Source organism: Aphidius gifuensis, linkage group LG5, assembly GCF_014905175.1.
Source record: "Aphidius gifuensis isolate YNYX2018 linkage group LG5, ASM1490517v1, whole genome shotgun sequence".
Taxonomy (NCBI): domain Eukaryota; kingdom Metazoa; phylum Arthropoda; class Insecta; order Hymenoptera; family Braconidae; genus Aphidius; species Aphidius gifuensis.
This window is the reverse complement of record NC_057792.1, coordinates 5,021,915-5,048,786: the sequence shown is the minus strand read 5'-3', so window position 1 is coordinate 5,048,786 and position 26,872 is coordinate 5,021,915. Positions and strand designations below refer to the sequence as shown.

At 23.6% G+C, this 26,872-nt stretch overlaps 1 protein-coding gene and 1 long non-coding RNA gene across 4 annotated transcripts; one reads left to right on the top strand and one right to left on the bottom strand.

Moving 5' to 3' along the window:
• Positions 1-1,237: 1,237 nt before the first annotated feature.
• LOC122857146 lies at positions 1,238-2,995 on the bottom strand. Its single transcript, XR_006374179.1, has 5 exons — positions 2,766-2,995; positions 2,442-2,509; positions 2,039-2,126; positions 1,848-1,961; positions 1,238-1,753 (listed from the first exon to the last, which is right to left on the bottom strand). It is a non-coding gene; the product is annotated as an uncharacterized LOC122857146 (long non-coding RNA).
• Positions 2,996-3,299: 304 nt separating this feature from the next.
• LOC122857140 (formin-like protein) lies at positions 3,300-25,560 on the top strand. 3 transcript variants are annotated; one of them, XM_044159154.1, is made up of 12 exons: positions 3,300-3,840; positions 4,038-4,272; positions 16,760-16,843; positions 20,273-20,359; positions 20,506-20,612; positions 20,749-20,888; positions 20,974-21,152; positions 21,428-21,820; positions 21,910-23,437; positions 23,521-23,795; positions 23,881-23,994; positions 24,389-24,496. In XM_044159154.1, exons 1-12 carry the CDS (start codon positions 3,800-3,802, stop codon positions 24,461-24,463), a joined length of 3,258 nt encoding a protein of 1,085 aa, XP_044015089.1. In that variant the 5' UTR covers positions 3,300-3,799; the 3' UTR covers positions 24,464-24,496. The 3 variants fall into 3 exon arrangements, with proteins under 3 accessions (XP_044015089.1, XP_044015087.1, XP_044015088.1); XM_044159152.1 differs by lacking the exon at positions 24,389-24,496 and adding an exon at positions 24,962-25,560 and having other exon boundaries at positions 3,301-3,840; XM_044159153.1 differs by lacking the exon at positions 24,389-24,496 and adding an exon at positions 24,962-25,560 and having other exon boundaries at positions 3,302-3,840; positions 20,533-20,612.
• Positions 25,561-26,872: the final 1,312 nt, after the last annotated feature.

Here is a 26,872-nt window from a genome sequence, read left to right as displayed (position 1 = left end):
ATTATACAGATGATCTAAATTAAATCCAACGATGACTCTGCACTCCATGATGACGACAATAATATGATGAAGATGATGACGATAATGATAATGATATGTTGATGATTAGACTTGAAATTGGATTTCAGTTGATACACATGAATTTACACTATGAAATAAAATAAAAATTATTAAAATACATTTATATTATGAATATTTTCAAACTGGCAAACATAAATTATTTGTAAAAATTAGTTAATTATAATTAATTAACTGTTAATTTATTTATTGATAATCTAATTTTATTATTACTTTGAATTAATAATAATAAAATTAGTGCATTGATTAAATTTAAAAGCCAACATCTGCTTGATTGAGAGTCGGTGTTGTAGTCCACAGATGTACATAGTATAGTATAGAGAAAAGAAACATTAAACTATATCAAAGTTAACTGTGGACTACAAAACCACACCTGCTCAATGAAATCAACAGTGTACCTCACTCAGGTAAAATATTTTTCTATTCGTACAACATTAGCGGCACATCATTCTGAATTTACCAAAGCTCAAATACATTCATTCACAATTTTATCAATCGAATAAAAAAAAAAACAGAAATATTTCTGATCCTCTTGATAATCTTCCTGATGATGACAAGTATTTTTCTTCGTCAATAATATAAAATTAATGAAACAGCAAAAGACAATTAAAACAATACAATTTTTCGCTGTTGAAAATATACACATAAATTTCAAGATATATTTTTTTAAAAAGTCATAAAATAACATAAAAAAAAAGGAATCACAATGTGAAATTGTAATAAAAAAGATCTTTGATTTATTTATTATTTTTTTTTTTTTATTTTAATTGAAATGTGGAGCTGGACGTGGATTTATCATGTGCTCCATTGGATCTGGGAATGAATTTTGATGACGAGCTGCATCAAGAGGCTGCTCCATATCATCAACATCTGGTACTGGTAATTTTTTGGTGTACTTGCATGTTGCCTTGGTCTTGTCATCATTTTACAAATATTTTTTTTCCCTCTCATATTGGCATCATCAGATAAATCATCTATATTTGGCTCTTCATCACGTAAATTTTTCTTTGCATCAATATCATCTCCTTGGCTTGACACTACTTCAAACTGTCTCAGTCTTTTAAATAATGCTGTGGTTCTTGAAATACTGATTGTGGCTCAAGTGATCTTGTCATTTTTCTTTTTCTTCTCTTTTCATTTGTTTCTTATTCTTTTTTTATTAAACGAGTTTATGATGATTCGAGTTACACATTTTTTTTTTTTAGCTCTCACAAATCAGTTGTGGTAATGAGCACGTAAGTAACGCAAGTCAATAGAGTTTAAATTTAAAATTATTTCTCTATTTTTTTTATTTTTAAATTAAACGTATTGTTGAGATAATCATCAACATCGTTATTAATCTTTATAATCTTTGTAATCTTTGATTGATTTTTTTTTTTACTGTGATTCAGTTATATCAGAATTTAATATGAAATATTTTCAATCGTATGTTAATCAATATTTACTGATTGGAGGGATTTCATATTAAATTAGCTGATTTGTTGAGGAAAAAGTAATATCGACGTACCTTTTACCACCACCAGCATCATCACCGTAGTTTTCGTTACTTGATTTTTTAATAATTGTGATGATTAAACAGCAGGATCCTTCCTCAACAATTATACTCAACTTCTATCTCTGTCTGTTGACACAACACCACTCAAGTGTCAAGTCTTCCAATTGTTACAATAACATTCTGTAGCAACAAAAAAAAATACAAAAAAGAATTAAAATACAATCAACAATGTGTACAACTTCTATTTGAATTAAAAAACCCTATTGAAACTCACTTTAATTCAATATGACTGTCTTGTTTGTCATGTTACTGGATATATTCTTTTACATCTTGGTTTAAAACAAAACTTAATGCTCAGTACTGGCCAGCTTTTAATATTCCGAACTCACTGTAATTTTAAACAAACAATTGTTGTAGCAATATTTTGGATAATTAAAAGAATTTAATAAAAATAAATATATTCACCATTATTTATTAATCAATCAAGTGCCAAGACTTTTGTCTCTTGTCCAAAAATATTTTCCAAATGGTTTTTGGTAATCTTTTTCTGTATCTATAAACATTAAAATAAAACAATAAATATTACAATTAAAATGATAATTTTATAAGTGAAAAAACTATGAATTAATATCATTTTTTATCCCAATTATTTATATTATTATTTTTATATACTAATTCACGATTTTTTGTATTTATTTATTGCAAAATATATAAATGACTTTCAACGACAAGAAAATTTAACCACATATTTGTCATTTTCATCTTTTTTTTACCATTATTTCTATTTTATTAATTCTCAATTATTGTTTAAAATTTTATATTTCTTAAAAAAACAAAAAGAAATTGAAAATTAATAATAATTATTTACCTGCTGTCATTTTTCATTGTCAATGACTCAGCGTTCAGATATATTTATTGGCCATCCTTTTTTTGCACCTATAAACAATAAATAATGTTAATTATATTTATTTGTTGTCCTCTTATAATTTTTATAAATTAATTTTTCATATTTAACACTTATTTATTGCAAAAATTATAAATTATTTTCAACGACAAAAAAACCTAACCTCACATTCACAATTACTATTTTTTTCACAATATTATTAATTTATTTTTCATTATTGACCTAGTGTTTAGCCATTTTACTGATACAACAACAAAAACAAATTGAAAAATAATAATAATAATTTACCTGCGGCCATTTTGTATTGCATTTATGTCGGCGTCTGTTGGCGTCTTTCAGTAATCTCAAGTTATCTCGTGAAATCAGCAGTATCCAGCAATAATTTATATATCAAAAGATTCGCGACGAAAAAACGAATCGATTGATTATAAATTAACAATTAATTAACGCAATTTATTGTTAATAATTAATCACTCAACAAGAGCGCGTCTTCGCTTTTATAAATTTTTTTCAGAAAGACTGAGAATATTTTTTTTCATGAGAAAGTCTTCGTCAATTTATAAAACGATCGTAGCGCTCCAAGCGGTGAGAATAAAAACTCATATGTCGATAAATTTATCGACAGGTAACATAGTTCATATTTTGACCGCTAGGTTTGATAAAAATTTTTTTTTTTTTTCAAATAAATTGACGCAAAGCGCACGCGCAGATAGAATAAATACATAAAGAATGAATCAGTGAATATTTTATATATATGTATATACATATATACAAAAAATATGTTCATGATTTCCCCTTAATCCCCCCGATCCGGGACAACCGGAGCAACGAAAGATTGTCGCAGACGCCGCGAAAGCATCAGCTGGTGTGCATCTATAAAGTTTGTCATCTAATCAAATAAATAAATAAAAAACTATTTTTTTATTACTCATTTTCGTATTATAAATAAAAAGTAAATATCGTCTAATACCCCTGTCACAGTAGCACATAAACATAAAAAACAAAAAACAACAACAAAAAAACATAAATAAAAAATTTTATTTAAATAAATATTATTAACAAAAATTGCAATGGACGTCACAGTACCTGTTGCTCAAAAATCATCATCATTTTCATCAATTGAATCATCAACATTATCACCACATCTCCCAGATTCACCATAATAATTATCTAACAAAAAAAAAAGTTAATTCATCACGTGTATGTGTGTGTTGTGTGTTTTTATAATTACATAAATATATTTTTTTATACTGTTAAATGATTTATCATTATTTTGTGTTTTTCAAAGTGCACCAAGTGTTATTAAATTAATTTTTTTAATAATGGAGAAATTGTGTGAAACCGATGAAGCATTTGTCAAAAAGTGAGTCAATCAGTGATTAAGTGAGAGTAAAAGTTTTGTTAATAATTAAAAAAATATATATTAATAATTAATTGTTGCTTTAGCTGTGTGTGCTTGAGTGTAAATGTTGTGTTTAAATGTTCAAATGTGTATTATAATTAATAATAATTAATTATTTTTTCATTGGAAATTATTAACACAATGGGAATAATACATAGTCGATTTGCATCAACGTCTATTGATAGCAATGGCGTTGATAATGGAATACGTGATAGTATTAAAACAACAAATCAACAAAATATACAACAACAACAACAATATAATAATAATAATTGTCAATCATCATTGGGAAGTCTTGGTAGACCACACACAAGAAATGGCAGTGTTAGATCAGTACCAAGACAACCAATGCCTGATCCTGGTGAGCTTGAAAGGCGTTTCACCAAAGTTCTAGTAAGTTGATGATTTATTTACCAATAGACAACATGACATATTCAACATATATACACATTCCATCATCAGACAGTCTTTAATATACACAAGATTTTTTTATTATTTTTATTTTTATTATTATAATTTATACTTGAATATGAAAGAAAAAAAATTTTATTTTTTTATCCATCTATGTTGGGATATATCGAGGTTTTTATTATTTTTTTTTTATTTTGTATATACGTGTTTATAATATATAATATATAATGGATGATGTATTTAGTACCTAGTAAGTCTTTTTTTTTTTTTTTTTTTTTTTAGAGATACTTATTTTAGTAATAATTTATTACTCGTGTATTTTTTTGGATTTTTAATTTTTTAAATTATCAATTAGTTTAATATTTATCAGGATAAAAATCCAAGTAATAAATAATTTTTCTATCAAAATGATATTAAACATTTTTAAGGATTTTTTTTTTTTAACAAATTTTATTTGTATAATAAAAAAAAATTCATGTTATTTTTGAGAGAATTTATTTGTTAATAATATATTTAAGTAATTTGAGATATTTTTTTTTTTTTGATTTTATTTATTATTTTTTTGGTAACACTCTGGTTAACCGTAATTGGAAGTTGCAAGAGTCAACTTGAATGTATATTTGCCAACCTCAGATTTCACCTTATATACAAGTCATTACATATATGTATATATGAGAAACACTTTAGTATATACATGTTGAAAAATAAAAATAAAAATAAAAAATACATGCCAAGTGTAATGTGATTCGGTTTATATAGCTCACCTTGGTGCACATCATTCTGATTTGTATCAACGTGTTAGCCTCGTTCAACAGCATCAAAAAAATTATTTAAAAAAAATTTTTTTTCTTAAATCATTTATAAATATAATAACAATTAATTTATTTTGATTTATTAGCCAGTTTAAATGTCTTCTTGGAATATGATAGTTGGGTAATTTAATGCTAAATATTTTCACTATCGGAATTTACTTTGTTTACTAAAAAAAAAAAAAATATATAAAAAATGGTTTTTCTGGCCTGATTAAAATTCTCAAAGAATCCAACAATTTTTTTTTTTTTTTTGATTTATCAATGTCCTTGTTTAAAAAATATATAAAAAAATTTATTTTTTAAATAAGGTCAATAAACATTGAAAAATTTATTAAATAATATTTGTTTATAAATAAATATATATTTCGCGTAAAAGTAATCATCACATATTTTGTATAAATTTTAATTTAAAATAAATACAATTATAAAAAATAACAACAATTAATTATTAATACAAGGACAAGTAAAATTATAATTTTACTGCACGCAACATCAATCGTAAAGCCTATATTTAAGAAAAAAAAAAAACATTATTTATTATTATTTAACAAAAAACAAAATATATATTTATTTATTTTGAAGCGTTTAAAGGCGCCTACTACTTGAAGATCCAGTTTCACCGGCAAGAGTCAATGGCTCTTTTGCAATTATTATTTTAATTTTTAATTTAAAAAAATGTTTTTTTTTTTTGCTATTAAATTATTCACGCATTTTTTAAGCTTGTATGTTATTCAAGGTCATATGATAACATCTGTCCTTCACGCTTCGATTAAATCAGTCAGTAGAACAATTTTTTTATTTGAAATTTTTTTTTTTTTTTTTTATATAAATACAATTATTATTTGTGATTTTTTTTACAAACGTAATTATGAATTTATTATGAAATAATGAAAATTATTTCCTGGTTAAAAAAAATATCATTGTGCAACAAAAATATTTAATTAATTTTATTTTTAATAAGAAAAAAAATGAAATTAATGGAATAAATAATTTTTTATTTTTTGGAGTAATTGTCAGCTTGACATTTATTGCAATTTGTTTTTTATATTTTAAATATTAAAATAAGAAAATTTATTATTTATTGCACGTGAAGAATTGATTGGCACGTTTGTCAGTCGATAAATTTTAAATATTTCAAAATAATTTTTATGAAGATATTGAACAAAAATAATATTAAAACAAGCAGTATAAATTATACTAATAATATATTCGATATAATAAAAAAGTAAATTATTTCAAAAAGATATTTAACTGTAATCAACTCCCACAAATTTATATACAAAAATTTGATTTAAAAAAATGAAAAAAAATTTGAATTAAAAAACATACTTCTAAGAAAAATAAAAATATATTTATTCGTGGGTTGGGACTTTTTTTTTTTTTGAATATATATCCAGCTGGTTTTGGAGTCTTCTCATGGTCTCTTTTGGGGACCCATTGCATTTTTACATGAAGAAGAGACACACACTCTAAGGAATAAAAAAATAAATAAATTCAAGAAAAAATAAAAAAAGAAAGAGTCAACGTGTGTGTGCCTTACATTTTGATTTTATAAATCTCTTTTTTTTTTTTTTAAAAATATTTTTTTTATTTATTTTTATGCATTTTAATCTACCGCCATGTTAGATGAACATTTTATTGAAATATTTTGTGTGTTGGGTGTTCCCATTTTAATACAAACAGGATGACTGATTTTATAGGTGAAAGATAGGTCCTGTCTGATAATATATAAAAACTCGATTGCGGTGTTTTTCATGGCTCGACAAGTTTCACGACACATTCATCTACAAATAAATTGAATATAATATTTAACAACACCCACCCAGTACATTTATTTATATATACATTAATGTTGTCAAACCACAATAGTTGTGTGTATATTTAACACGGTCAATGATCTTGCTTAAAATATTAAAATAATGAATAAATAAATATATTTATTTACACAATTAAATATATTATAAATATAGATATTTAAATTTAAATAAATATATTTTTATCATTTCGGAGTAAAATAGAAAAAACCATTTAATTTAGTTAAATTATTTTTTTAATTATTAAACAATATTAAAATTAAATTATCCATCAAGTTTTATCAACTAATCTCAATTATTTCTATTTTTTTTTTTTTCAATATTAAAGCTGCAATATAAATTCCATTCTTTAATAAATAATAAAATATTTACCAAATCAATTTTAGTTTAAAAATCAGCGAGATATTTGATTTCCCCTGTTGAATTTCTCCCTCGAGAGAGATTAGCTTATTTATCTTTTTCTCTCATTCACAATGAAATACCATTATGATGTTGGTGAATTGTTTAGCAATTAAAATTATCCACATGAGTTGTTGTTACAATTCCCCTAATTATATTATTATTTATAAAATAATAATGAATAATATTTAGACAAGTAAAACCCTAACAATATATAGAACCAAAAAAAAAAAAAGGGATTGGTCATGATGATGATGATGGGGAGGCACATAAATATTAAGTTAAAAAATAAATAAAAGAATACATATAAATATAATAATAAAATACACGATTAAATGACTCTACCTTCTATATTTAGAATTTATCTTGTATTCATTGAGAATTTTTAAATGAAAAAACTTTTTATTCATTCAACAATTGTGTTTATACATAATCGTATCTTCGAAAATATATCCAATAAAATCAAATGGAAGTATTATACCAAATGAGGATATTCTGCTGACTCAATATACAACACTCATAAATAATGAGTAAAAAAAAAAAAAAACTTTTATCAATAATAATATTGAATCTCGTATATAATTTGACATATTTTTCCTTGAATCGATTTTCTCAAAATAAATGAGTCTCATATATATAAGGCAAAAGAATTTTTAAATGTCAGACGAAAAATAAAAGAAAAAGTCAAGACAACGCCCATCTCATCAATTAGCCATGTCAATATTATATTTGATACTTTTGGTATTTTAAAAAACAATCTTTTTTTTTTTCTTCCTATATTTGTCGAACGATAGAATATATTCTTTTTTCTGTGTGCAAATAAATTTGTCATGATGAAAGAAAAATAAAAAGGAAGTAGATATAATAAAAAGAAGAAGAAGAAGAAGAGCAAGGAGAGACTTGCTATAAAAAGAGTCTAAATTCAGAATCATGGAGCCATCTATATGGGGTTTAGCTCTGATGTTCTATTAATAAATAGAAAAATACACTTACACATATACAAAAATTTGATTTTAGATGCCAAGGGTGAGCAACAACCTTTGATTCATCATCATCCAATTTTATGTGTGTTTGTTTTTTTTTTTTTTTTTCTTTTGCTCAAATAAATATCAATAATAAATGATACATTTGTTTATATAATAATGATTGTTATTATGAAATATGCAACTCATCTTTCAATAATACCTACGTACTCATTTAGATAATAAAATAATGATGATTGTGTTGGATAAACATAAACACGCGTCAGAATATTTATTATACACACACACACAGTATGATAATTAAAAAGATAATCATCAGTTTGTAGTATAAAATTAAAAATTTAAATACAAGCTAGTATATTAATTATTATGTTGTTTAATAATATTTTAAATTAAGATATTTAAAGTATTATTTTAAAACATTAAAAAATTTATTTCTATTTATTTTTTTTCGCAAGTCAAATATAATTTTTTATTTATATTTTTCAAATTGATATAACAATTGAGCATTTAATTATCAATGTGAGAATAAAAGTTGAGTTTAAAAATTCAAATTGAAAGTCTCATTTTTATTTAAATATATAATCACAGGAAAAAGTTTGTTAAAATATATTTTTTAATGTCACAGTCATGAGTGTTTTTTTTTTTTTTTTGTATGTCATTGTTGCATACATAACAATACATTTATGCAAAGAATTAAATTTAAAAAAAAAAAAGCAGCATGCAAATGATAATCAGTATATGTATTTTGAACCTTTGCCAAGTTCGAGGACATGTAAATATTTTTTAGTGTAGGTGTGACTTCTGTAAAACACCAATTACTTCAATCCGACATGTCATAAATCTTGGTTTATATTATTTTCTTCATTTAACAGTCATATTTTACACTGAAGACAATTAATTATCTCTCTCAGTATACTCATCATCATCTCAAAATAAATAATGGAAAAAAAAAAAAAGAGAAGACAGAAAATATATATTTATAATTTTATTATATGCATTGCTGTATCATTATTATTGTTTATTTTTTAATTTTAAAATTATTGAAATGTCAATCAAGCTATGATTGTTATTTATAATAATAAATAAATAAAATAGCAATTCACTTCCGTGAAGCGTTGCTGAATTGGTTATAGACAGCTATAAGAAAACTCATCTTGTAACGCCTTCTTTCTGTAACCGCCTCTTTTATAATTTTCAATGCACCATTATACAATCGACATAGTAATCATTATTATTTTATTTTTTTTTTTTAGTCGTAATATATTGTTTTATCGCATATATTCAGTGAGAACATTTATGAGTCATTCGTTTTTCCAGATGAGGAAGTTGCAATCTCAAAACTATGAGTAATATGTCGAGAATAATTTTTTAAATGATAAATTTGATAATGAAAAAAAAAATATACATATTTTAAAATATATTATAAATGCACTTATTTTTTAATTTTTTTTAAATTTTAAAATGTACAAAGTTTTTTGTTTTTATGAAATTTTCGAAACAATAAATTTAGCTGTTATGTAATGTCGATTATAAAGATGAGTATATAAAGTTGAAAAAAAAAAATAAAAATAAACCCTCTTTTGAATTCTTTTCAACTCCCTCACTTAATAGTTAATACTATGTCTACAACATTTACAATACAACGCGTTTTATATACGTCGGCTAGTCTTTTACTCGCTTTTTAGTCGGCAAATGGATTTATTCAGGCGTATCGCGACTGAGGGAGAGAATTATATTTACCAATTTATCACATACACACTTGCACATAGATTGAATGTGTGCATGTATATGTATGCAATAATTTCACGTGTATTTGCGTATATTCAAAACTTGAACAATACATGTAATGCGAATGAGTACTTTGACTTGAGAACAAACAACTCAGTGAAATGGTAATAATACTTTTTAAAACAAAAACAAATTAAAATATTATTTGATACTTTTATTTTACAAAATTGTTTAAATTTTATTTTTTAATTCAAAAATTTATAATGTGCAGAGGTTTAGCTTTAATATTATATTTTCAATTTTCTAAAATAATATTTAATTTAAAATAAATTTAAAAATTATATATCACAGTAATGTACTTTTAAAATTGAAATTTTATTGTTTTTCACATTTTTTTATTATAAAAAAATTATGAAAATTTATTCTGAATTTAAAAAAATAATAATAATAAAACCGACATTACCATTTTCTTCAATAAAAAAAGTGGATTTTCTATATTAAATAAAAATTTTAAAATAACTACCAAGTATTTATTTTCTTGAGCAATTTAATTTGTTTAAGTACATTTTAACAATACATAAAAATTATTATTATTTTTTTTTTTTTTTTTCAATAAGTAAATATAAGAAAAAAAAAATAGCCTGAAGGAGAAATTTAAGTTGAAGTAGCTGTATCGAGTTCAAGCAAGTTCCAAACTGTCTGACCCTTTTTAAAATATATTTTTCTTTCTTTTTATGATTATTATAATTTTACTGAATACTTCACCCTTGTATCTGATGCAAAAGAAATACCATATTTATCCATAACACATACAATATATAGAATTTTTAAATTGAGTTGGGGTTATTGAGGCCATAACCTCTCACAACTTCACCCCATCCATGAGACTCTCTCAACAACCCCAAGGTTCAACAATTCCCCTTTCTCACATTGACATAGGAAACAACACCAACAATACTCAAACTAACAATAATAATAATAAAATAAAAATTAAATAAAACACCCTAGTACTTGAATATATTTTTCATATATAAAATATAACGGAGAAAATCTTTTTTTTTTTTTTTTATAATAAAAATACTAAAATAAACTTGAAACAATATATTTTATATTTTTTTTTGTTTATTTAATATATGATCTTGTAGATGATTTCTCAGAGCAAAGTCACGGTGATCTAATCCAATTGATATAAAACTTGAGAAATTTTTTTTTTTCATTTGTATATATATTGAGATCCGTTATCTTCATCATGAAGATTGGATATAACGTTGAGAAAAAAACAAAAAAAAAAATAAAAACTTGTATCAGTATAACTTGTACTTGGTCACGTTTCATATATAATTTCAACCTTTTATATGAACCCTATTTTACTACTCAACCCCATTGAATAAACTTGTTAAGTATATTAAAAAAAAAAAAGTAAAATTAAACCATGGGAAATGAAATTTTACTATACGAAAGAAAATCAAAATAAAGACTAGTTTAAATAGATTTTTTTTTTTGTGTTATTTATCTTGGAGAAAATATAAATAAATTAAATTAAAAAAAAAAAATTATTGAAAATGTATGGTAGCTTGTTGCACGAAGACATTTGACTTTAATACCGGGTCGTTGACTATTGAATTTGCGTATCGACCTAGTCGATCGCACGCTCACAATCTATACTCCAATGCAGAAGCATAGTTCTTGTAATTTTTTTTTTTATTTATTTTTTATTTAATACCTTGAGGATAATGTTAATCTGACCTTCGAACTAACCCTACAAGGTTCAATGATCTTCTCTAAAAAATATACTCAAAAAAAATAAATATCAAAAATATATTTTATAAATAACAAAAAAGATATTAATAAATGTCAGTTAATAAAAAAAAAAAAAGCTCAAAAGTCAATAGAACAATAACTTTAATTTAAAATATAAAAACAAAATTTATTATTGTCGGGAGATTTTTTTTTTTAGCTAATAAAAAAAAAGAGCAATCTCAGAATGGGTTCATTATTCACCTGTGCAGGTAATATTATCGGCATTGTTGTGTATATTAACCTCGTGTCTTGCAAAACATAACAAAAGGTAAAAAATAATAATAATAATATTGTAAATAAATTTTAAAAAACATTTTTTAAAAAAAAAATTAAGTTGAACAATAAAATACCAGGAATTTACAATGTGCGATAAAATTTTTTAAAAATTTAAAAACCAGTCTTGGTAAGAATGTATGGAGGACAATATCAACTTCATGATGTTAAGATTCCATGCGGTACTATTTTTTTTCATTTTTATATATAAATTTTTTTTTGATAAATAACATTGTAAGCAAGGTCACTTGGTGTGTGTTACCCGGATTTATTTTGTCAAACAATAAATAATAATAAATTCAATAAAAAAAAAAAAAAAAGATATTGATTTTAAATAATATATTTATCAATAAGATTTTTATTTATTTTTTGTTTATTCTATATTGATATTTATATTGTTAAATAAATAGTATTTTTATGAGAAAATGAGAGAGATAATTTGAATATTAAGTGTACAATCGTGGTGTCTTGTCCATCAGGAATCATCATGAATCATCTGGCTAAAACAGTCATGACGTGATCCATGTGTAATTTTTATAAACACATGTTACATTTTTTTAATTTTTTTAATTGTTAAATAGCATTATATTAAAACTCAATTTGAAATATTTTCTTTGTCAAGTTTAGCTTTATAAAATTTAACACAAGCTTTATTTATTTATTTATTTAATGGTAAAACCAAGAAATTCAAAGTTTTCTTTTAATTTTTTTTTTGTTATCAGTTCGTTTAACAAATTAGAATTGATAATATTTAAATGTCAAACAATGTCATTTGTTTAAACTGTGCCTCGCAGTCAAGGCTATTATAATAAATAAATAAAAAAATTATTTTTTTTCCTTTAGTTTTTCATGTTATCACTGTGAATATTATCAGTTATTTTAACGACAGGGTCATATCATTTAAAGAGGAAGCCTAAGAATATTTATCATTTAAAAAAATTCAAAATAATTATTTAATATTAATATTTTTAAATAATTATTTGAGATAAAAAATAAATATGAAATATATTGACAATATTTAAAAGCAGAAATAGAGAGACTATAATTTTATATTTTTTTATGATAAAATGTCGTATGATACTTTGATGATTTATTGAAATTTCATTGGCTCGGAAAGTCTTTGACTATAATGTTGGTAACCGACACGCGAGAAATAACGCGTATACACACCATTTGATGAGCAATGAAATTTTATTATTGCTCGTGCATGCGTTAAGTTTTTCTCTGGTCTATAGATATATACATACGCATTTTGTTATATCCCTTGACTTTTACATATGAGTTCAATGAACGTCACGAGATCTCAAGTGATCTCATATAGTCATATCAACGCAGATGCCAATTTAACAAAATTATATTACTATTATATATTATTTAAGATTTTATTATTACTTAATATAATTGATAACTGCAAATTATCAATTTAAAAAAATTATACATTAATGTATTTATTATAATTTATAATTATTATTAAAAAGTATATTCGAAATTTCATTTTTCATTAAGTTATTTAATATATTGCTGGGTTAAGTACTTATTCTCGTGTACTTGTGAAATTCATGAGTCATCATTTTCAAAAGAACTATTTAAAAAAATTTATTATATCTGATTTATTTGACAATTAAGTGAATGCTCAACTGATGAAGTCATCGTATGTTATAGTGTTTTTTTTTTATTATCAACATTAGAAATCAAATAAAATTATATGGAATTTTTTCGAGTAATTAGATACTTAAATATATTGTAAAAATTGCTATGTTGATTTATAAGAGACTCACTGAAATTAGATGAAATAATTTTTATAATTTTAATAATAATTAAAGTTAACTGTTGGCTTTTTGTTGCTATTAAAAAAGACGAAATGAGAAAATATTATTTCACGACTGTTTAATAATTATTTTGATTAATAAATATTGGCTTTTTATTGGACATTGTTTATTTCAATTAAAATATTCAACCAAATCATCAATAGAAAATTTAGATATTTTATCTTGTTGTTTATAATAAATTTAAAACGTCAAAAAAAATAATAGTCGAGTTATAAAATAAGACAATAATTGTGTGTTTAATTTTCTACAAGCTCCATAAACATAATCAATTATATAAAAATAATTTATCATAGTTTAAATTAATTAGAAATCAAGTAAATTAATACAAAAGTATAAAGAGAAAAATTGCACAACTTATATAACAAAAGTGAAATTGTTATAAATTAGAAAAAAATGTCTTAAATCTACCAGAGGATATATTATTTTTTTTATATAATTATAATAATTCATACAAAGTGGTGGTAATATATATAAATATAATAATCAAAAGGCGCCAAAGTTACTTTATACGCTAAACACTTGCGATATCGTCATCACGCATTTCCGGAATATAAAACGGAAGTACTTCAAACTCTTCACACAAAAAAAAAAAAGCCAGCATAAAAAGAAATAAAATAAAACAATCGTCTGTTTTAAAAAATTAAATCAACCAATGTGTCTTTAAATATATATTTTTTCCACAAATATAACATAATCATCTATATTTTTTAATTACACAATCAAAACTTTCCCAACTTTATTAAAAAAAAAATAATAAAAACTCATTAAAAAAAATAACAACCACAACGTGTCTCGTCACGCTAATTTTTCATTTTCAAATGAATCTAATTTGTAAATAACAAGAAAGTATATAATACAATTATTTTTCTAAAATTAATTAGCTAATCAATGATAAATTAGTATCTATTAAAAAATAATTAATCAACAATTAACTAATCAACTTATTATTTCTATTAATCAAAAACTTTTTTAAATATCATTAGATTTTTTTCATTACACAATAATTTTTTTTTTTTTTTCAATTTTATTATTATTATTATGATTAATTTTCACGGTCAATATTGAAGAGGATGAATATAACTGTCTGTGGCCCAGGTTTACTGTATACATATCAAGGTATAATATTCTTTGTCCGGCGGGCAAAGGTGGGTGCGGTGAAAATTTCACAGCACGCCAACTCGTATTCCGTGGAACCCTCCCTGGGCGCCAACTTACACACATATATAAATATATTTATCAATGTATGATAAAATAATGTATGTGTATATATGTCCAAACGATCCCAACATCTATGTACAGATATTGCGCGAGTACGTTAAGGGGCCCTCGACCCCACAATCGATTGTGTCGGGCTAACTACACGATGAGCATTAAAAAAAAAAAAAAATTCTACACAATAAAGCCAATCGACAGTGTAAAAAAATAAATATAAATTATCAAACCGAGTCAATTTATAAACATAAATAGAAAAAAAAATCATCCAAATAGCTAGTAAAATAGAAAACTTGTTACTTGTATCTTTTTTTTTTTTTTTTTTTTTGGACAATGTTACTTGGCACAACTTGTTTGGCTCTATTAATGCTCAGGCACGTACAAGACTAACCAGAATTTTTTTTTTTTTTCATTCAAAGATCACGATATTTTACTTTTGTAAAATGCACATTTATTTAAAAATCAATGAATAGAAAATAAATGGAGGAGAGAAAATGATTTGTTAAATATAATGTATAGATATTTTATCTGACTGTGAGGTGTTATATATTATTTAATGTACATCAAAATATAATATATAACGTTTGGGTAATTTATCATCTACGACACCCTTTATTTTTTCCCATCATCATCATCATCATCCCCTCTTCAATTATCCAATACACTTGACTGCTAATGGATCACTGTATGGACGTCAAAATAATTACAATGATTGATCACTAACTTAATAAAATCAAATAAAAATAAATTATTTATATAATAATAATAATAATAATATAAAATTCAAAGGTTACAATTTTTAATCAAGAAAACAAATTGCAAGAGAATATTTTATATTTTATATTTTTAAATGATTATCACAATTTCCGGTGACCCAAGTTCAAGACCTATGTAAACTTATCTCTTTAAGAGAAAAGAGAAAATACTTTGGTTGATGTGTCAAACACATGTTAGACATGAAAAAAAAAAATATAAAAGAAAAAAAAAAGAAAAGAAGAAAAAATTATATAGACAGAAAAAAAAATAATAATATATAAAATTGATAAAAAAAAATAAAAAATAAATCAATTTATCGATTTATTCAATCTGAAAGTTTTTTGCTTTTAGCTGTAAAAGGTCTTGTCAGCTAATAGATTTTGTCGATATTATAAATTTAAGACTTAAGACACTTAGTCATTTAAACAAATGGAAATTTCAAAAAACTAAAAGACCCACAATGTCATATTTTATATAAACCATAATATACAAAAAACAACAACAACAAGTGACACAATAATTTTTAAATCCTGACCATTAATATCTTCATAAAAAAATATAAAAAAAAATTATAACTTACGACATTGTGTTATTTTTTTTTTTCTTGTAATACAAACTTAATTATATGAAATTTATTTACCGAACAAACAAAAGTTTATTATGACACCATTTGCTTCCGTATCCGCTGTTAATTATTATCATCATTATTTTTATATATATATTTTTTTAATACTGTATTATTTAAACGCGCTTGACATCAATAACCTCTGCTGAATCATCACTATAAATATACACGCATACGCACATACAATGTACAAAGTTTTTCTGTATATATAAAATTATATTTTTATTTGTTTCAGGCCTCGATGGATTTACCACCAGACAAGGCTAAATTACTAAAGCAGTATGACAACGAAAAAAAATGGGATATAATATGTGATCAAGTAAGTTGTAATTTAAAAATGAAAATATAAATTTTTTAAGTTTATTTATTTATCAAAACAGTATATTACAATGATTTATATTTTGATGATTATTGAAATTAACATAGTAAATTACATAATTAAACCAACACCAGTATGAGCCATTCAATAATGTTGGGAACTCTCAATCATGTAGTACCACTTGGTACATCATCAAAGATCCCTTTACCCTTTCAACTTTTTTTATTTCTTATTCATATATTTTTTTTTTTTTTTCCTTTTTTCATTGTATTCATTCTTTCATCTTGAGTCGACAGATGGATAGAAAAAAAATTGAACCCTTTATTCTAAATCTAATTTAGTAAAAATAATATTTTTACAATAAATTCATTTTTTTTTTTTTTTTCGTTTTTATCATTTAAAGATGTTGTTTTAAAAATTTATTTACATATTATGATTTGGTTCAATAAGTCAGAATGTTGAGATAATAATTTAAAAAATAAAAAAAAAAAAAGTGAATTTGTTCTGGACTGAGCTGTTTGTATGTAATTGTAAAGGAGAAAGTGTAGTTGAACTCTTCAGGCGGAACGCCTCTTTAAAAACTTGTATTTCATAAAATAAAATTTTTTTATTTTTATTTTGTTGTTGTTATTTATATAAATATTTTTTAATATAAATTTTAATCTCTCAAAGTCAATTGAATATTCACAATGAAAATGATTATAGCTTTTTATTTAAATTTTATTTATCAAATCAATCATTCAAGATTTTAATTTTGTGTTTGAATGACGTTGATTAAGAATGACTTAATTTTCAATGGACTGTGTTTTGCATGTTTTTTTTCATTTTTTTTTATTATAATACCAATGTGAAACCGTACATTGCCATACCAGCTGCATTAAAAAAATTATAATAATAACAAAAATAAAGTTAAAAAAATGAATGGAAAAGGGTGGCTGTGGTTTTTTGGCGGAATCATCTTTGGATCCCCTCGTTATGTACAAGTTTGGCAGATGAGGGATCGTCTGAAGTGGAAATTAACAGTTCTTTTTGATCGTTAGAGGCTTTTTAATCAATCAAAAAACAAAAAAAAAAAAATGTAAATAAACAGTAAACAGCAGCCAAACGTTGAATATAAAATTTTTTAATGTCTTTAAATGTTGTAACATTTTTGAGTGCTAAATAAATATTTGCAATTAATGTTGAACTGAAATTTTACATTCATTTTGTTTCAACACTTTTGACACATACCTGTGATGGAAAAAAAAAATTTTTTTTTTTAAATTACAAATCAATAATTGGATTTACAAATGAACATTTTCAACTGATTTTTTTTTTCAACAAGTTCATTAAAATATACACTTTTTTATGAAACAAATTGCAAAAATTAATTTTCAAAAATAACAACAATAAGCCAACAATTAAAATTGAAAATATTTGCAAGTTAATAATGCTAGTAAATTAATAATAAATAATAGCTGATTTATTGTTGTTATTTTTTAGTATAAATTTTTTTTTATTTATACCATAAATAAGCCTGCATTTTATAAAACATGTTGTAAAAAAAAATTAATTAAAAATATTAATTTATAAATGCAGGATTTAATTATCAATTATTTGTAATTTTTTTTTTGTCAGAGTGTACTTTGTTGTTTTCACTGTTGAAATAACTTGTAATTTGTCATGATCAATTTGCCAATATATAAATTGTTAGTTTCTTTTTGTATTCGTATATGTTGTTTTTTAAAATAGAAATTTTAAATAAGTATCTTGAATGTGGCATTAAAAAAATACGTGCCATTTAATGTCAGATACTCGTAATAACTTTCTGATGAATTTTTTTTTTTTTTCTTTATCAAACCATAGCTTTAATCTTTATTTGCCTGATTGCAATTTTACTTTGCTTTTATACCAAATTAAAAAAAATATTATCCCTCGACTTATAATGCCGTATATTGTGCATCTTATATATAGTTTTTTTTTTTTGTTGAATCTTTTATTTCGATGAACGAGATCGTTACGATGCGGGAACCGAAATTTAATCTGACATTCCGAGTTATCGTTTGAGAAGGTCCCTGATGGTGAAAGACCATGTGCGTAACACGAGACGGATGTAATGCAAGCCGTGCTATTATACAAGACAACAGAAAAAAAATAAATAAAATACAAAAAAAAAATTGTTCTTTAAATATTATATACAGCATCCAAATGTCATTCAATAATAAATTAAAACTAAAAATATTGGAAACATTTAAAACAGCTTTTAAAATATAATTAAAATTCATTATTTTTTTTTTTAGATAAATAAACAATATTTAGAGAAAAGTTTATCTATTTTAAAAATCATTTTTAGGATAGTTATTTTTAAAAAATTTCTATTTTTACAAATATTTATGAAAAAAAAAAAAAACAATTCAATTTGAAATATTGGTAGTTATTGGCTTTAAAATAATTTTCTATTGTTAAAAAAAAAATAATATTAGAATGTGTAGATGGCTTTTAAAAAAAAGTTATTTTAGTGATTCATTTGTGAGTCATCCTGTCAGCCTAGAATCATGTCAATCAGCTTAAGATCAATAAAAAAATTTGAACAAAATTTTTCAATCAACCTGTCCAACAGGACAATTATTTTCTAAATAACTTGAAAATAATTTTCAACATTTTTACAGTTATTTGATAAATTGAAAATCATTCGAAATCAATGGGTAATTTATCAGGAATCTACCCTCTCAAACAAAACATTTTTATTTGCCTCCAAATGACGCACAATTTAGATGACAAATAATTTATTAATACACATCTATTAGCTTTTTATTTAGTGCATATTAAAATTGAGATAGTATTAATGAGACGAGGATCCACCCAAAGAAGTGATTCATAAAAAAAAAATTCTAGGAACATTGGGAAAAAATAGGCAAAAAAAAACGGATGAAGGGTTCCCAAAATCGAAGGCCAAAAAAAAAATATATCGTCTGTGGCTTAGACGGTTTCTTGATTCTCTCAACACACCCTCGTCTCTCTCAAAATAAATATAATTCCAAGAAGTTGAAAAAAAAAAGAGCAGCATATAAAATAATATATATTATATTCATAAAAACCCACGAGAATACTTAATATATATTTAAAACGATGCGAAACGCTCGAGTGGGAAGCCGGACTAATCGTTTACACACATGCACAACATAAAAAAAAAAATATATTCAATTAAAATAAAAAATGTATACATACAATGTGTCCTGTGGATGAATCAACTCATCATTGAATGAAAGAATAAAAAATTGTAGAGCTTTTTTTTTTTTTTCAAAAAACTCTAAGAGTATATTTACAAACAGTGGGTCTTTTTGTTTTTCAAATGAGATAAATATACTAAAATATTATTTGATCAAAAGATTATTTATTTATATATATATTTATTTACCATGAATTAATAATTATCAATTTTTATTCTAGGAAAGAGTACAAGCTAAAGATCCACCATCTCATTATCTAGCTAAGTTGAGGACTTATCTGGATCCAAAAGCTTCAAGAAGTCATCGAGTGAGTACTTGTTTATCATCACAACAAATAATTAATATTTTATCATTCACAAGTAGTAAAACAATAAAAAAATTACATTAATTTATAAATTATTATTATTTAAAAAAAAAGATTTTTTGAAATTTTGACTAATCAGTTAAAAATAGTCGTATCGTTTCCTTACATTCTTTCAGAAAAGAAAAATGGTTGGTCCATCAACATCAACACAAGTATTGAGGGATTTAGAAATTTCATTACGTACAAATCACATCGAGTAAGCAAGATTAATGCAAAATAATAATAATAATAATAATATAATTAATAATGATTTAAAAAATAAAAAAAACATCAACAAGTTGATGCTAATTATTATTTAGTTTTTTTTAATTTTTATTTAAATTATTTTTCAGATGGGTTCGTGAATTTTTGGATGAAGAAAATCAAGGATTGGATGCTTTGATTGATTATTTGAGTTTTAGACTTTTGATGATGAGGCATGAACAGAGACTTTCTGAAACAAAACAACAATCAGATGAGACACTTCAAACAAGTAAGTTATTAATAATTAAAAAAAATTAAATAATACTTTCACTGACCTATTGATATTTAATATTTATTTTTTGTTTTGTAAATAGGTGTTATTGTTGAAACAACACCATTAAATAATGGCTGTTTGAGGCCACCTCTTCATGATATGATTGACAGTCCACTAGTAAGAAGACGTTCAAGACATGTTGCTAGATTAAATATGGGTGAAGCTAAGGATGATATACACGTATGCATTTTATGTATGCGTGCTATTATGAATAATAAGGTAAATTAATTAATTATATTATTTTTTAAAAGCTAAAATCATCTGTTTATATTTTCAAATCATTTCTATCACTTAAGTAATGTGAAATTAATTTTCTTGACTTATCGAAATAATTATTTTTTAAACAACTTATTGTTGGTTAAATAAATTTTAATTAGAATTTTATTTTACGTCTTTGAAAAATAGATAATACCATAATGAATTGGATTTTTTTTTATAATTAAATTTTTAATTGGTAAATAATTAAAAATATTTATTTATTTTTTATTTAACAGTATGGTTTTAATATGGTCATTCAACATCGAGAAGCTATAAATTGCATTGCACTATCCTTGATCCACAAAAGTTTAAGGACAAAAGCACTAGTCTTAGAATTATTAGCAGCAATATGTCTTGTTAAAGGTGGACATGAAATAATTCTATCAGCATTTGATAATTTTAAAGAAATATGTAGTGAACATAAACGTTTTGAGACACTTATGGCATATTTTACACAATATGATAATTTTCATATTGAATTTATGGTTGCATGTATGCAATTTGTAAATATTGTTGTACATTCTGTTGAGGATATGAATTTTCGGGTACATTTGCAATATGAATTTACAAAACTTGGACTTGATGAGTATCTTGAAAAATTAAGACATACAGAGAGTGAAGATTTGCAGGTTTGTTTAATATAATTGTTTATAATTTTATTGTTTTGTTTTGTTGATAAAAAAAAAAAATTTAAAATAAATAAATATTATTTATTTAGGTACAAATTTCCGCTTATCTGGATAATGTATTTGATGTAGCAGCATTAATGGAAGACAGTGAAACAAAAACAGCAGCATTAGAAAAAGTTGCTGAATTAGAAGATGAACTTGGTCATACACATGATAGAATGAATGAATTGGAACGTGATTCAATGGCAAAATTAGCTGAACTTGAAACTGATTTAAGTGCAATTAAAATTGAATATTGTGATTTATTAGAATCTAAAAGAATAATTGAAGATGAATTAGCAGCATTAAAAAGACAAAGTCAAGATTCAGCAAGACGTGAAAGTGTATTAGAAAGTAAAATTCATGAATTAGAAACATTAACCAAAGGTACAACAATTGCTAGTTTAAGAAATGGTAATTCAGGAATATCACCAACATCAGTTAACATTGTATCATCAACAGTATCAAGTATTAATGGTTTACAAAATGATAATACAATACAAAAAATAACAACAACAGCAGTAGCACCTCCACCACCTCCACCTCCACCACCGCCACCACCAACAGGGCTATTAACATCATCAGGACCACCACCACCACCTCCTCCACCACCACCAATGTCATCAATGACATCATGTGGTGATAATAAAATACCACAATGTCCAACAGTACCAATACCACCACCACCAGCTGGTATGATGCAAGCACCAAATGGTGCTATGACAATAAAACGTAAAGTACAAACAAAATATAAATTACCAACATTAAATTGGGTACCATTAAAACCAAATCAAGTTAAAGGTACAATATTTAATGAACTTGATGATGATCGTTTACATAATTATATTGATTTTATTGATTTTGAAGAACGTTTTAAAATTGGTATTGGTGGACATATTGCAAATGGTACTAGTGATATTGATGGATTACAAACATTTCCAAGTAAAAGATTTAAAAAACCAGAAAATATATCATTACTTGAACATACTAGATTACGTAATATTGCAATATCAAGAAGAAAAATGGATATGCCAATTGAAAAAATAATAACATCTGTTAATGGTCTTGATTTAAAAGCTTTATCACCAGAAAATGTTGAATCATTACAAAGAATGGTACCATCTGAACAAGAAATAAAAGCATATCGTGAATATATTATTGAAAAAAAAAATGTTAATTTATTAACTGAAGAGGATAAATTTTTAATGCAACTTGGTAAAGTTGAAAGAATATCAACAAAATTATCAATTATGAATTATATGGGTAATTTTGTACATAATTTAATAGCAGTATCACCACAAATTGAATATATTACAACAGCATCAAATTCAGTTAAATCTTCAAAAAAATTACGTTCAGTATTAGAAATTGTATTGGCATTTGGTAATTATTTAAATAGTAGTAAACGTGGTCCGGCATATGGTTTTAAATTACAAAGTTTAGATACCCTATTAGATACAAAATCAACTGATAAAAAAATGTGTTTACTTCATTATATTGTTGCAACAATACGTCTTAAATTTCCTGAACTTTTAAATTTTGAATCTGAACTTATGAAAATTGACGAAGCAGCAACAGGTATTTATTATATTTTTTATATATTAAATTAAATTTATATAAGTATATTTTATATTTTTTTTTAAATGTTTTTTATGTTTCAGCATCGCTTGAAAATATAAAAAGTGATGTTAAAGAACTTGACAGAGGAATGGAACAAGTACGAAAAGAATTTGAATTACGTGGTAAAGAAAAAAATAATACTGTATTACATGATTTTTTAAAAAATTCGGAGGATCAATTAAGACGACTTAAATCAGATGAACGAATTGCTAATGAAGCATTTCATACATGCGTTGAATTTTTTGGTGAAAGCACTATACAAGTTGATGCCAATACATTCTTTTCTCTTTTAGTTAGATTCGCGCGAGCTTTTAAGGTATGTGTATTACACTCAGTATATATATTTATTTTTTTGTTTATTTAAATTTTATTTTTTTAACTTGTTTATATTTATTATACAGGCTGCGGATCAAGAAAATGAAAGAAGACGAAGATTGGAAGCAGCTGCTGCTGAGGCATTTAATACCTCTGAAGAAGTTATTAAAAGAAATAAACTCAATCAAAAAAAGCAACAGGTATGTTATACGTTTTTAAACAAAAAAAAAACACTATATTTTTTATATCAAATTTTGCATGCTTTAACGCTTCTACTGCAACCAATAAATTAACATAAGTTGAATATTTTTAAAATACATTTTAAGATACATTAATTTAAAAGAAAAAAAAAGACAATATTTTAACATTTATTGCTTAATTATTTTTATTTTTTTTTAAATATATGTGCATGAAATTTGGTAGCATGACTTAAATTTTTGTTTATCAAATGTAAAAGATATTTTTTTTGAGTGTCATTGTTGATTTTAAAATTTTTTTTTATACATAATTATTAATTATTGTCATAATTAGAAGAAAAAAAAAAACTTTTTTTTTTTTTTAAATTTGTTACATATTTATTTGGGCTTAAATAAGTCTGCGAAATTTTGCTGTAACACGAACAAGACACTGTTGCATCGTCGCCTTAATGAACTGGAGCTCAGAACGTAAAAAAAAAAAAATTAAATAAACAAATTAAAAAAAAAAAAAAATAGAACAAATTACAAATAATAATTGATAATTTAAATAATAAATAAGCGATAAATAAAAAAGTAAGTCTACCAAAAACATCCACATCTATAATAATATTTTCTAATCTTTATTTTTCAATGATATATCTTTAATTTTTACATAAACTTCTATTAAATTCATCATAAAAAATTGTAAATATATTTTTCTTTTTTCAATATACACACTGGTGTCTATGAACAAGCCTGATAATTTATAAATAATTTAAAAAAAAAGAAAAAAAAAAATGCACAAGCATGAAAAAGCTTGCATTGGTGTTGCTCGAAATAAAAATAAATAAATTGCTTTTTCACTTGTCGATAAAAATAATTAAATCTCAATATTTATAAACGAAAATTCTTTAAATAAATTTCATCTCTTTAAATAAGAAAATAAAATATAATTACTAATATAATGTGCAATTATTAAAATATATTACAGGAAGCTGTTATAAATGAATTAAAAAATAAAACACGACTAGTCCAAGAAAAAAAAATACTCCAACAAGATGAGGTATATAATGGAGCACTGGAGGATATTTTACTTGGTCTAAGATCAGAACCATACCGAAGAGCCGACGCTGTTAGACGTAGTCAACGTCGACGTATCGATAATCATCGACTTTCTCGTACTGCCGAGGAATTGGAATTCTAATTGTAAATTATATTTTTTTGTTTTCTATTGCTCCAAAGTCACAGACTTGACTCGTTTTAATCAAATTCAAAAACATTAATTTAACAAATAAAATATGCATCAAAATAATCAACACAATATTCTGGTGCTAAGTGTATTTATAGGAAGAATGGATCTGTTACTATTATTATTACTATGATTCTTTTTTTTTTTTTCATTTAATTATGACTGTATTGAAAAAGACGTGAATGCACTTGAATCATTCCTTTAAAAAATTAATATAAACAATTGTATAATCTGCCAACAGTTTGATAATTTGTGGTTTTTATAAATTATCAAATAATTATAATCAAACTCCGATCCAAAATTTTTTACGATGAAAATTATAATATCTCTGGATAGTGCCTGCCATAATTTAATATATAAAAAACCGTACATATCCATAGATTATTTTTTTTCTACAATTTTTACAACGATAAAACATAAAACAAAAAAAACAGTCAATTTAAATGATAATTATGGTGCAAATAGACTGTCCATTAAATATAAAATAAAATTTGTTTTTTTTTTAAAACGATTAATGTGAGCTACGCTGAATATTTATCTATAAAAATATTTAAAAAATGATATGCCAATGTGATGTTTAGATAAATATATTACAATATTAAAATTTATATAAAAAACTATATGCGTAATATTTTGACAATGATATATTGGAATAGTTTTTAAAAAAATAAATTAACATTGTAAATAAATTGTCATAATTATAGTTTGTAATAAAAGATTTTTTTTGTATAATTTATAAAGAAAAATCAAGATATTTTGATTTTTTTTGTTTTGTCAATAAATGTTTAAAAGAAAATAAAAAAAAATGATAATTATTTTTTAAAATCCCTCAATTTGGTTAAATAATTAAACTATGTATTTATAAATTTTTTATTTTCGTTTGTTTTTTATCTTTTTTTTTTTGTTTTCTACAATAATATGACAATAATTCATGTAAAATATTTTATATACAATATTTACAATATACAAAAAAGGCACAAATATATCTACATACTTCAGTTCGTCGTATTAATTAAAAAAAAAAATTATATTGTTTCGAAATAATATTGTTAATATATAAAAAGCTGGTTTTTTATTTTTTGTTTTTAATGTTTTCTTTTGGTGAAACTATAATGTGCCTATAACGTAATTGTTATATTATTTTCATTGTTTTTATTTAATAAATTAAAATGTTTATTAGCTTCTTTTTTAAATATTAATTTATGTAAAATCAAAAAAACATTATAAATGATGTGGGAATATTTGTTAATTTATGTTCTCACTGTTGTTTTTTTTTTTAGTGGCTAGACAGGAAATCAAATTAAAATTTTTAATTTTTTATTATCTATTTTTTTTAAATTTACTATTTATTTGTTCGTTGACTAAAAGAATTTTTTATCAATGTATAAATGTTATATATATATTTTAATATTATCTACTTAAAAAATCATTGGGCGCTTTTTTTTTTTTTTATATCTATATTGTAGAACTGTAAACATTTATATAAAAATTTTGATAAATTTAAAAAGAAATTTCTTCACATGAGTTTGTATTTAAAAAAAAAAAAATAAAAATAAAATCTACATCTTTAAAATTTTTCTTTTAGATGTAGATAAATATAGATATATATTTTTTTTTTTTATTAAAAAAATTATTTTATTCGTTAATATTCAA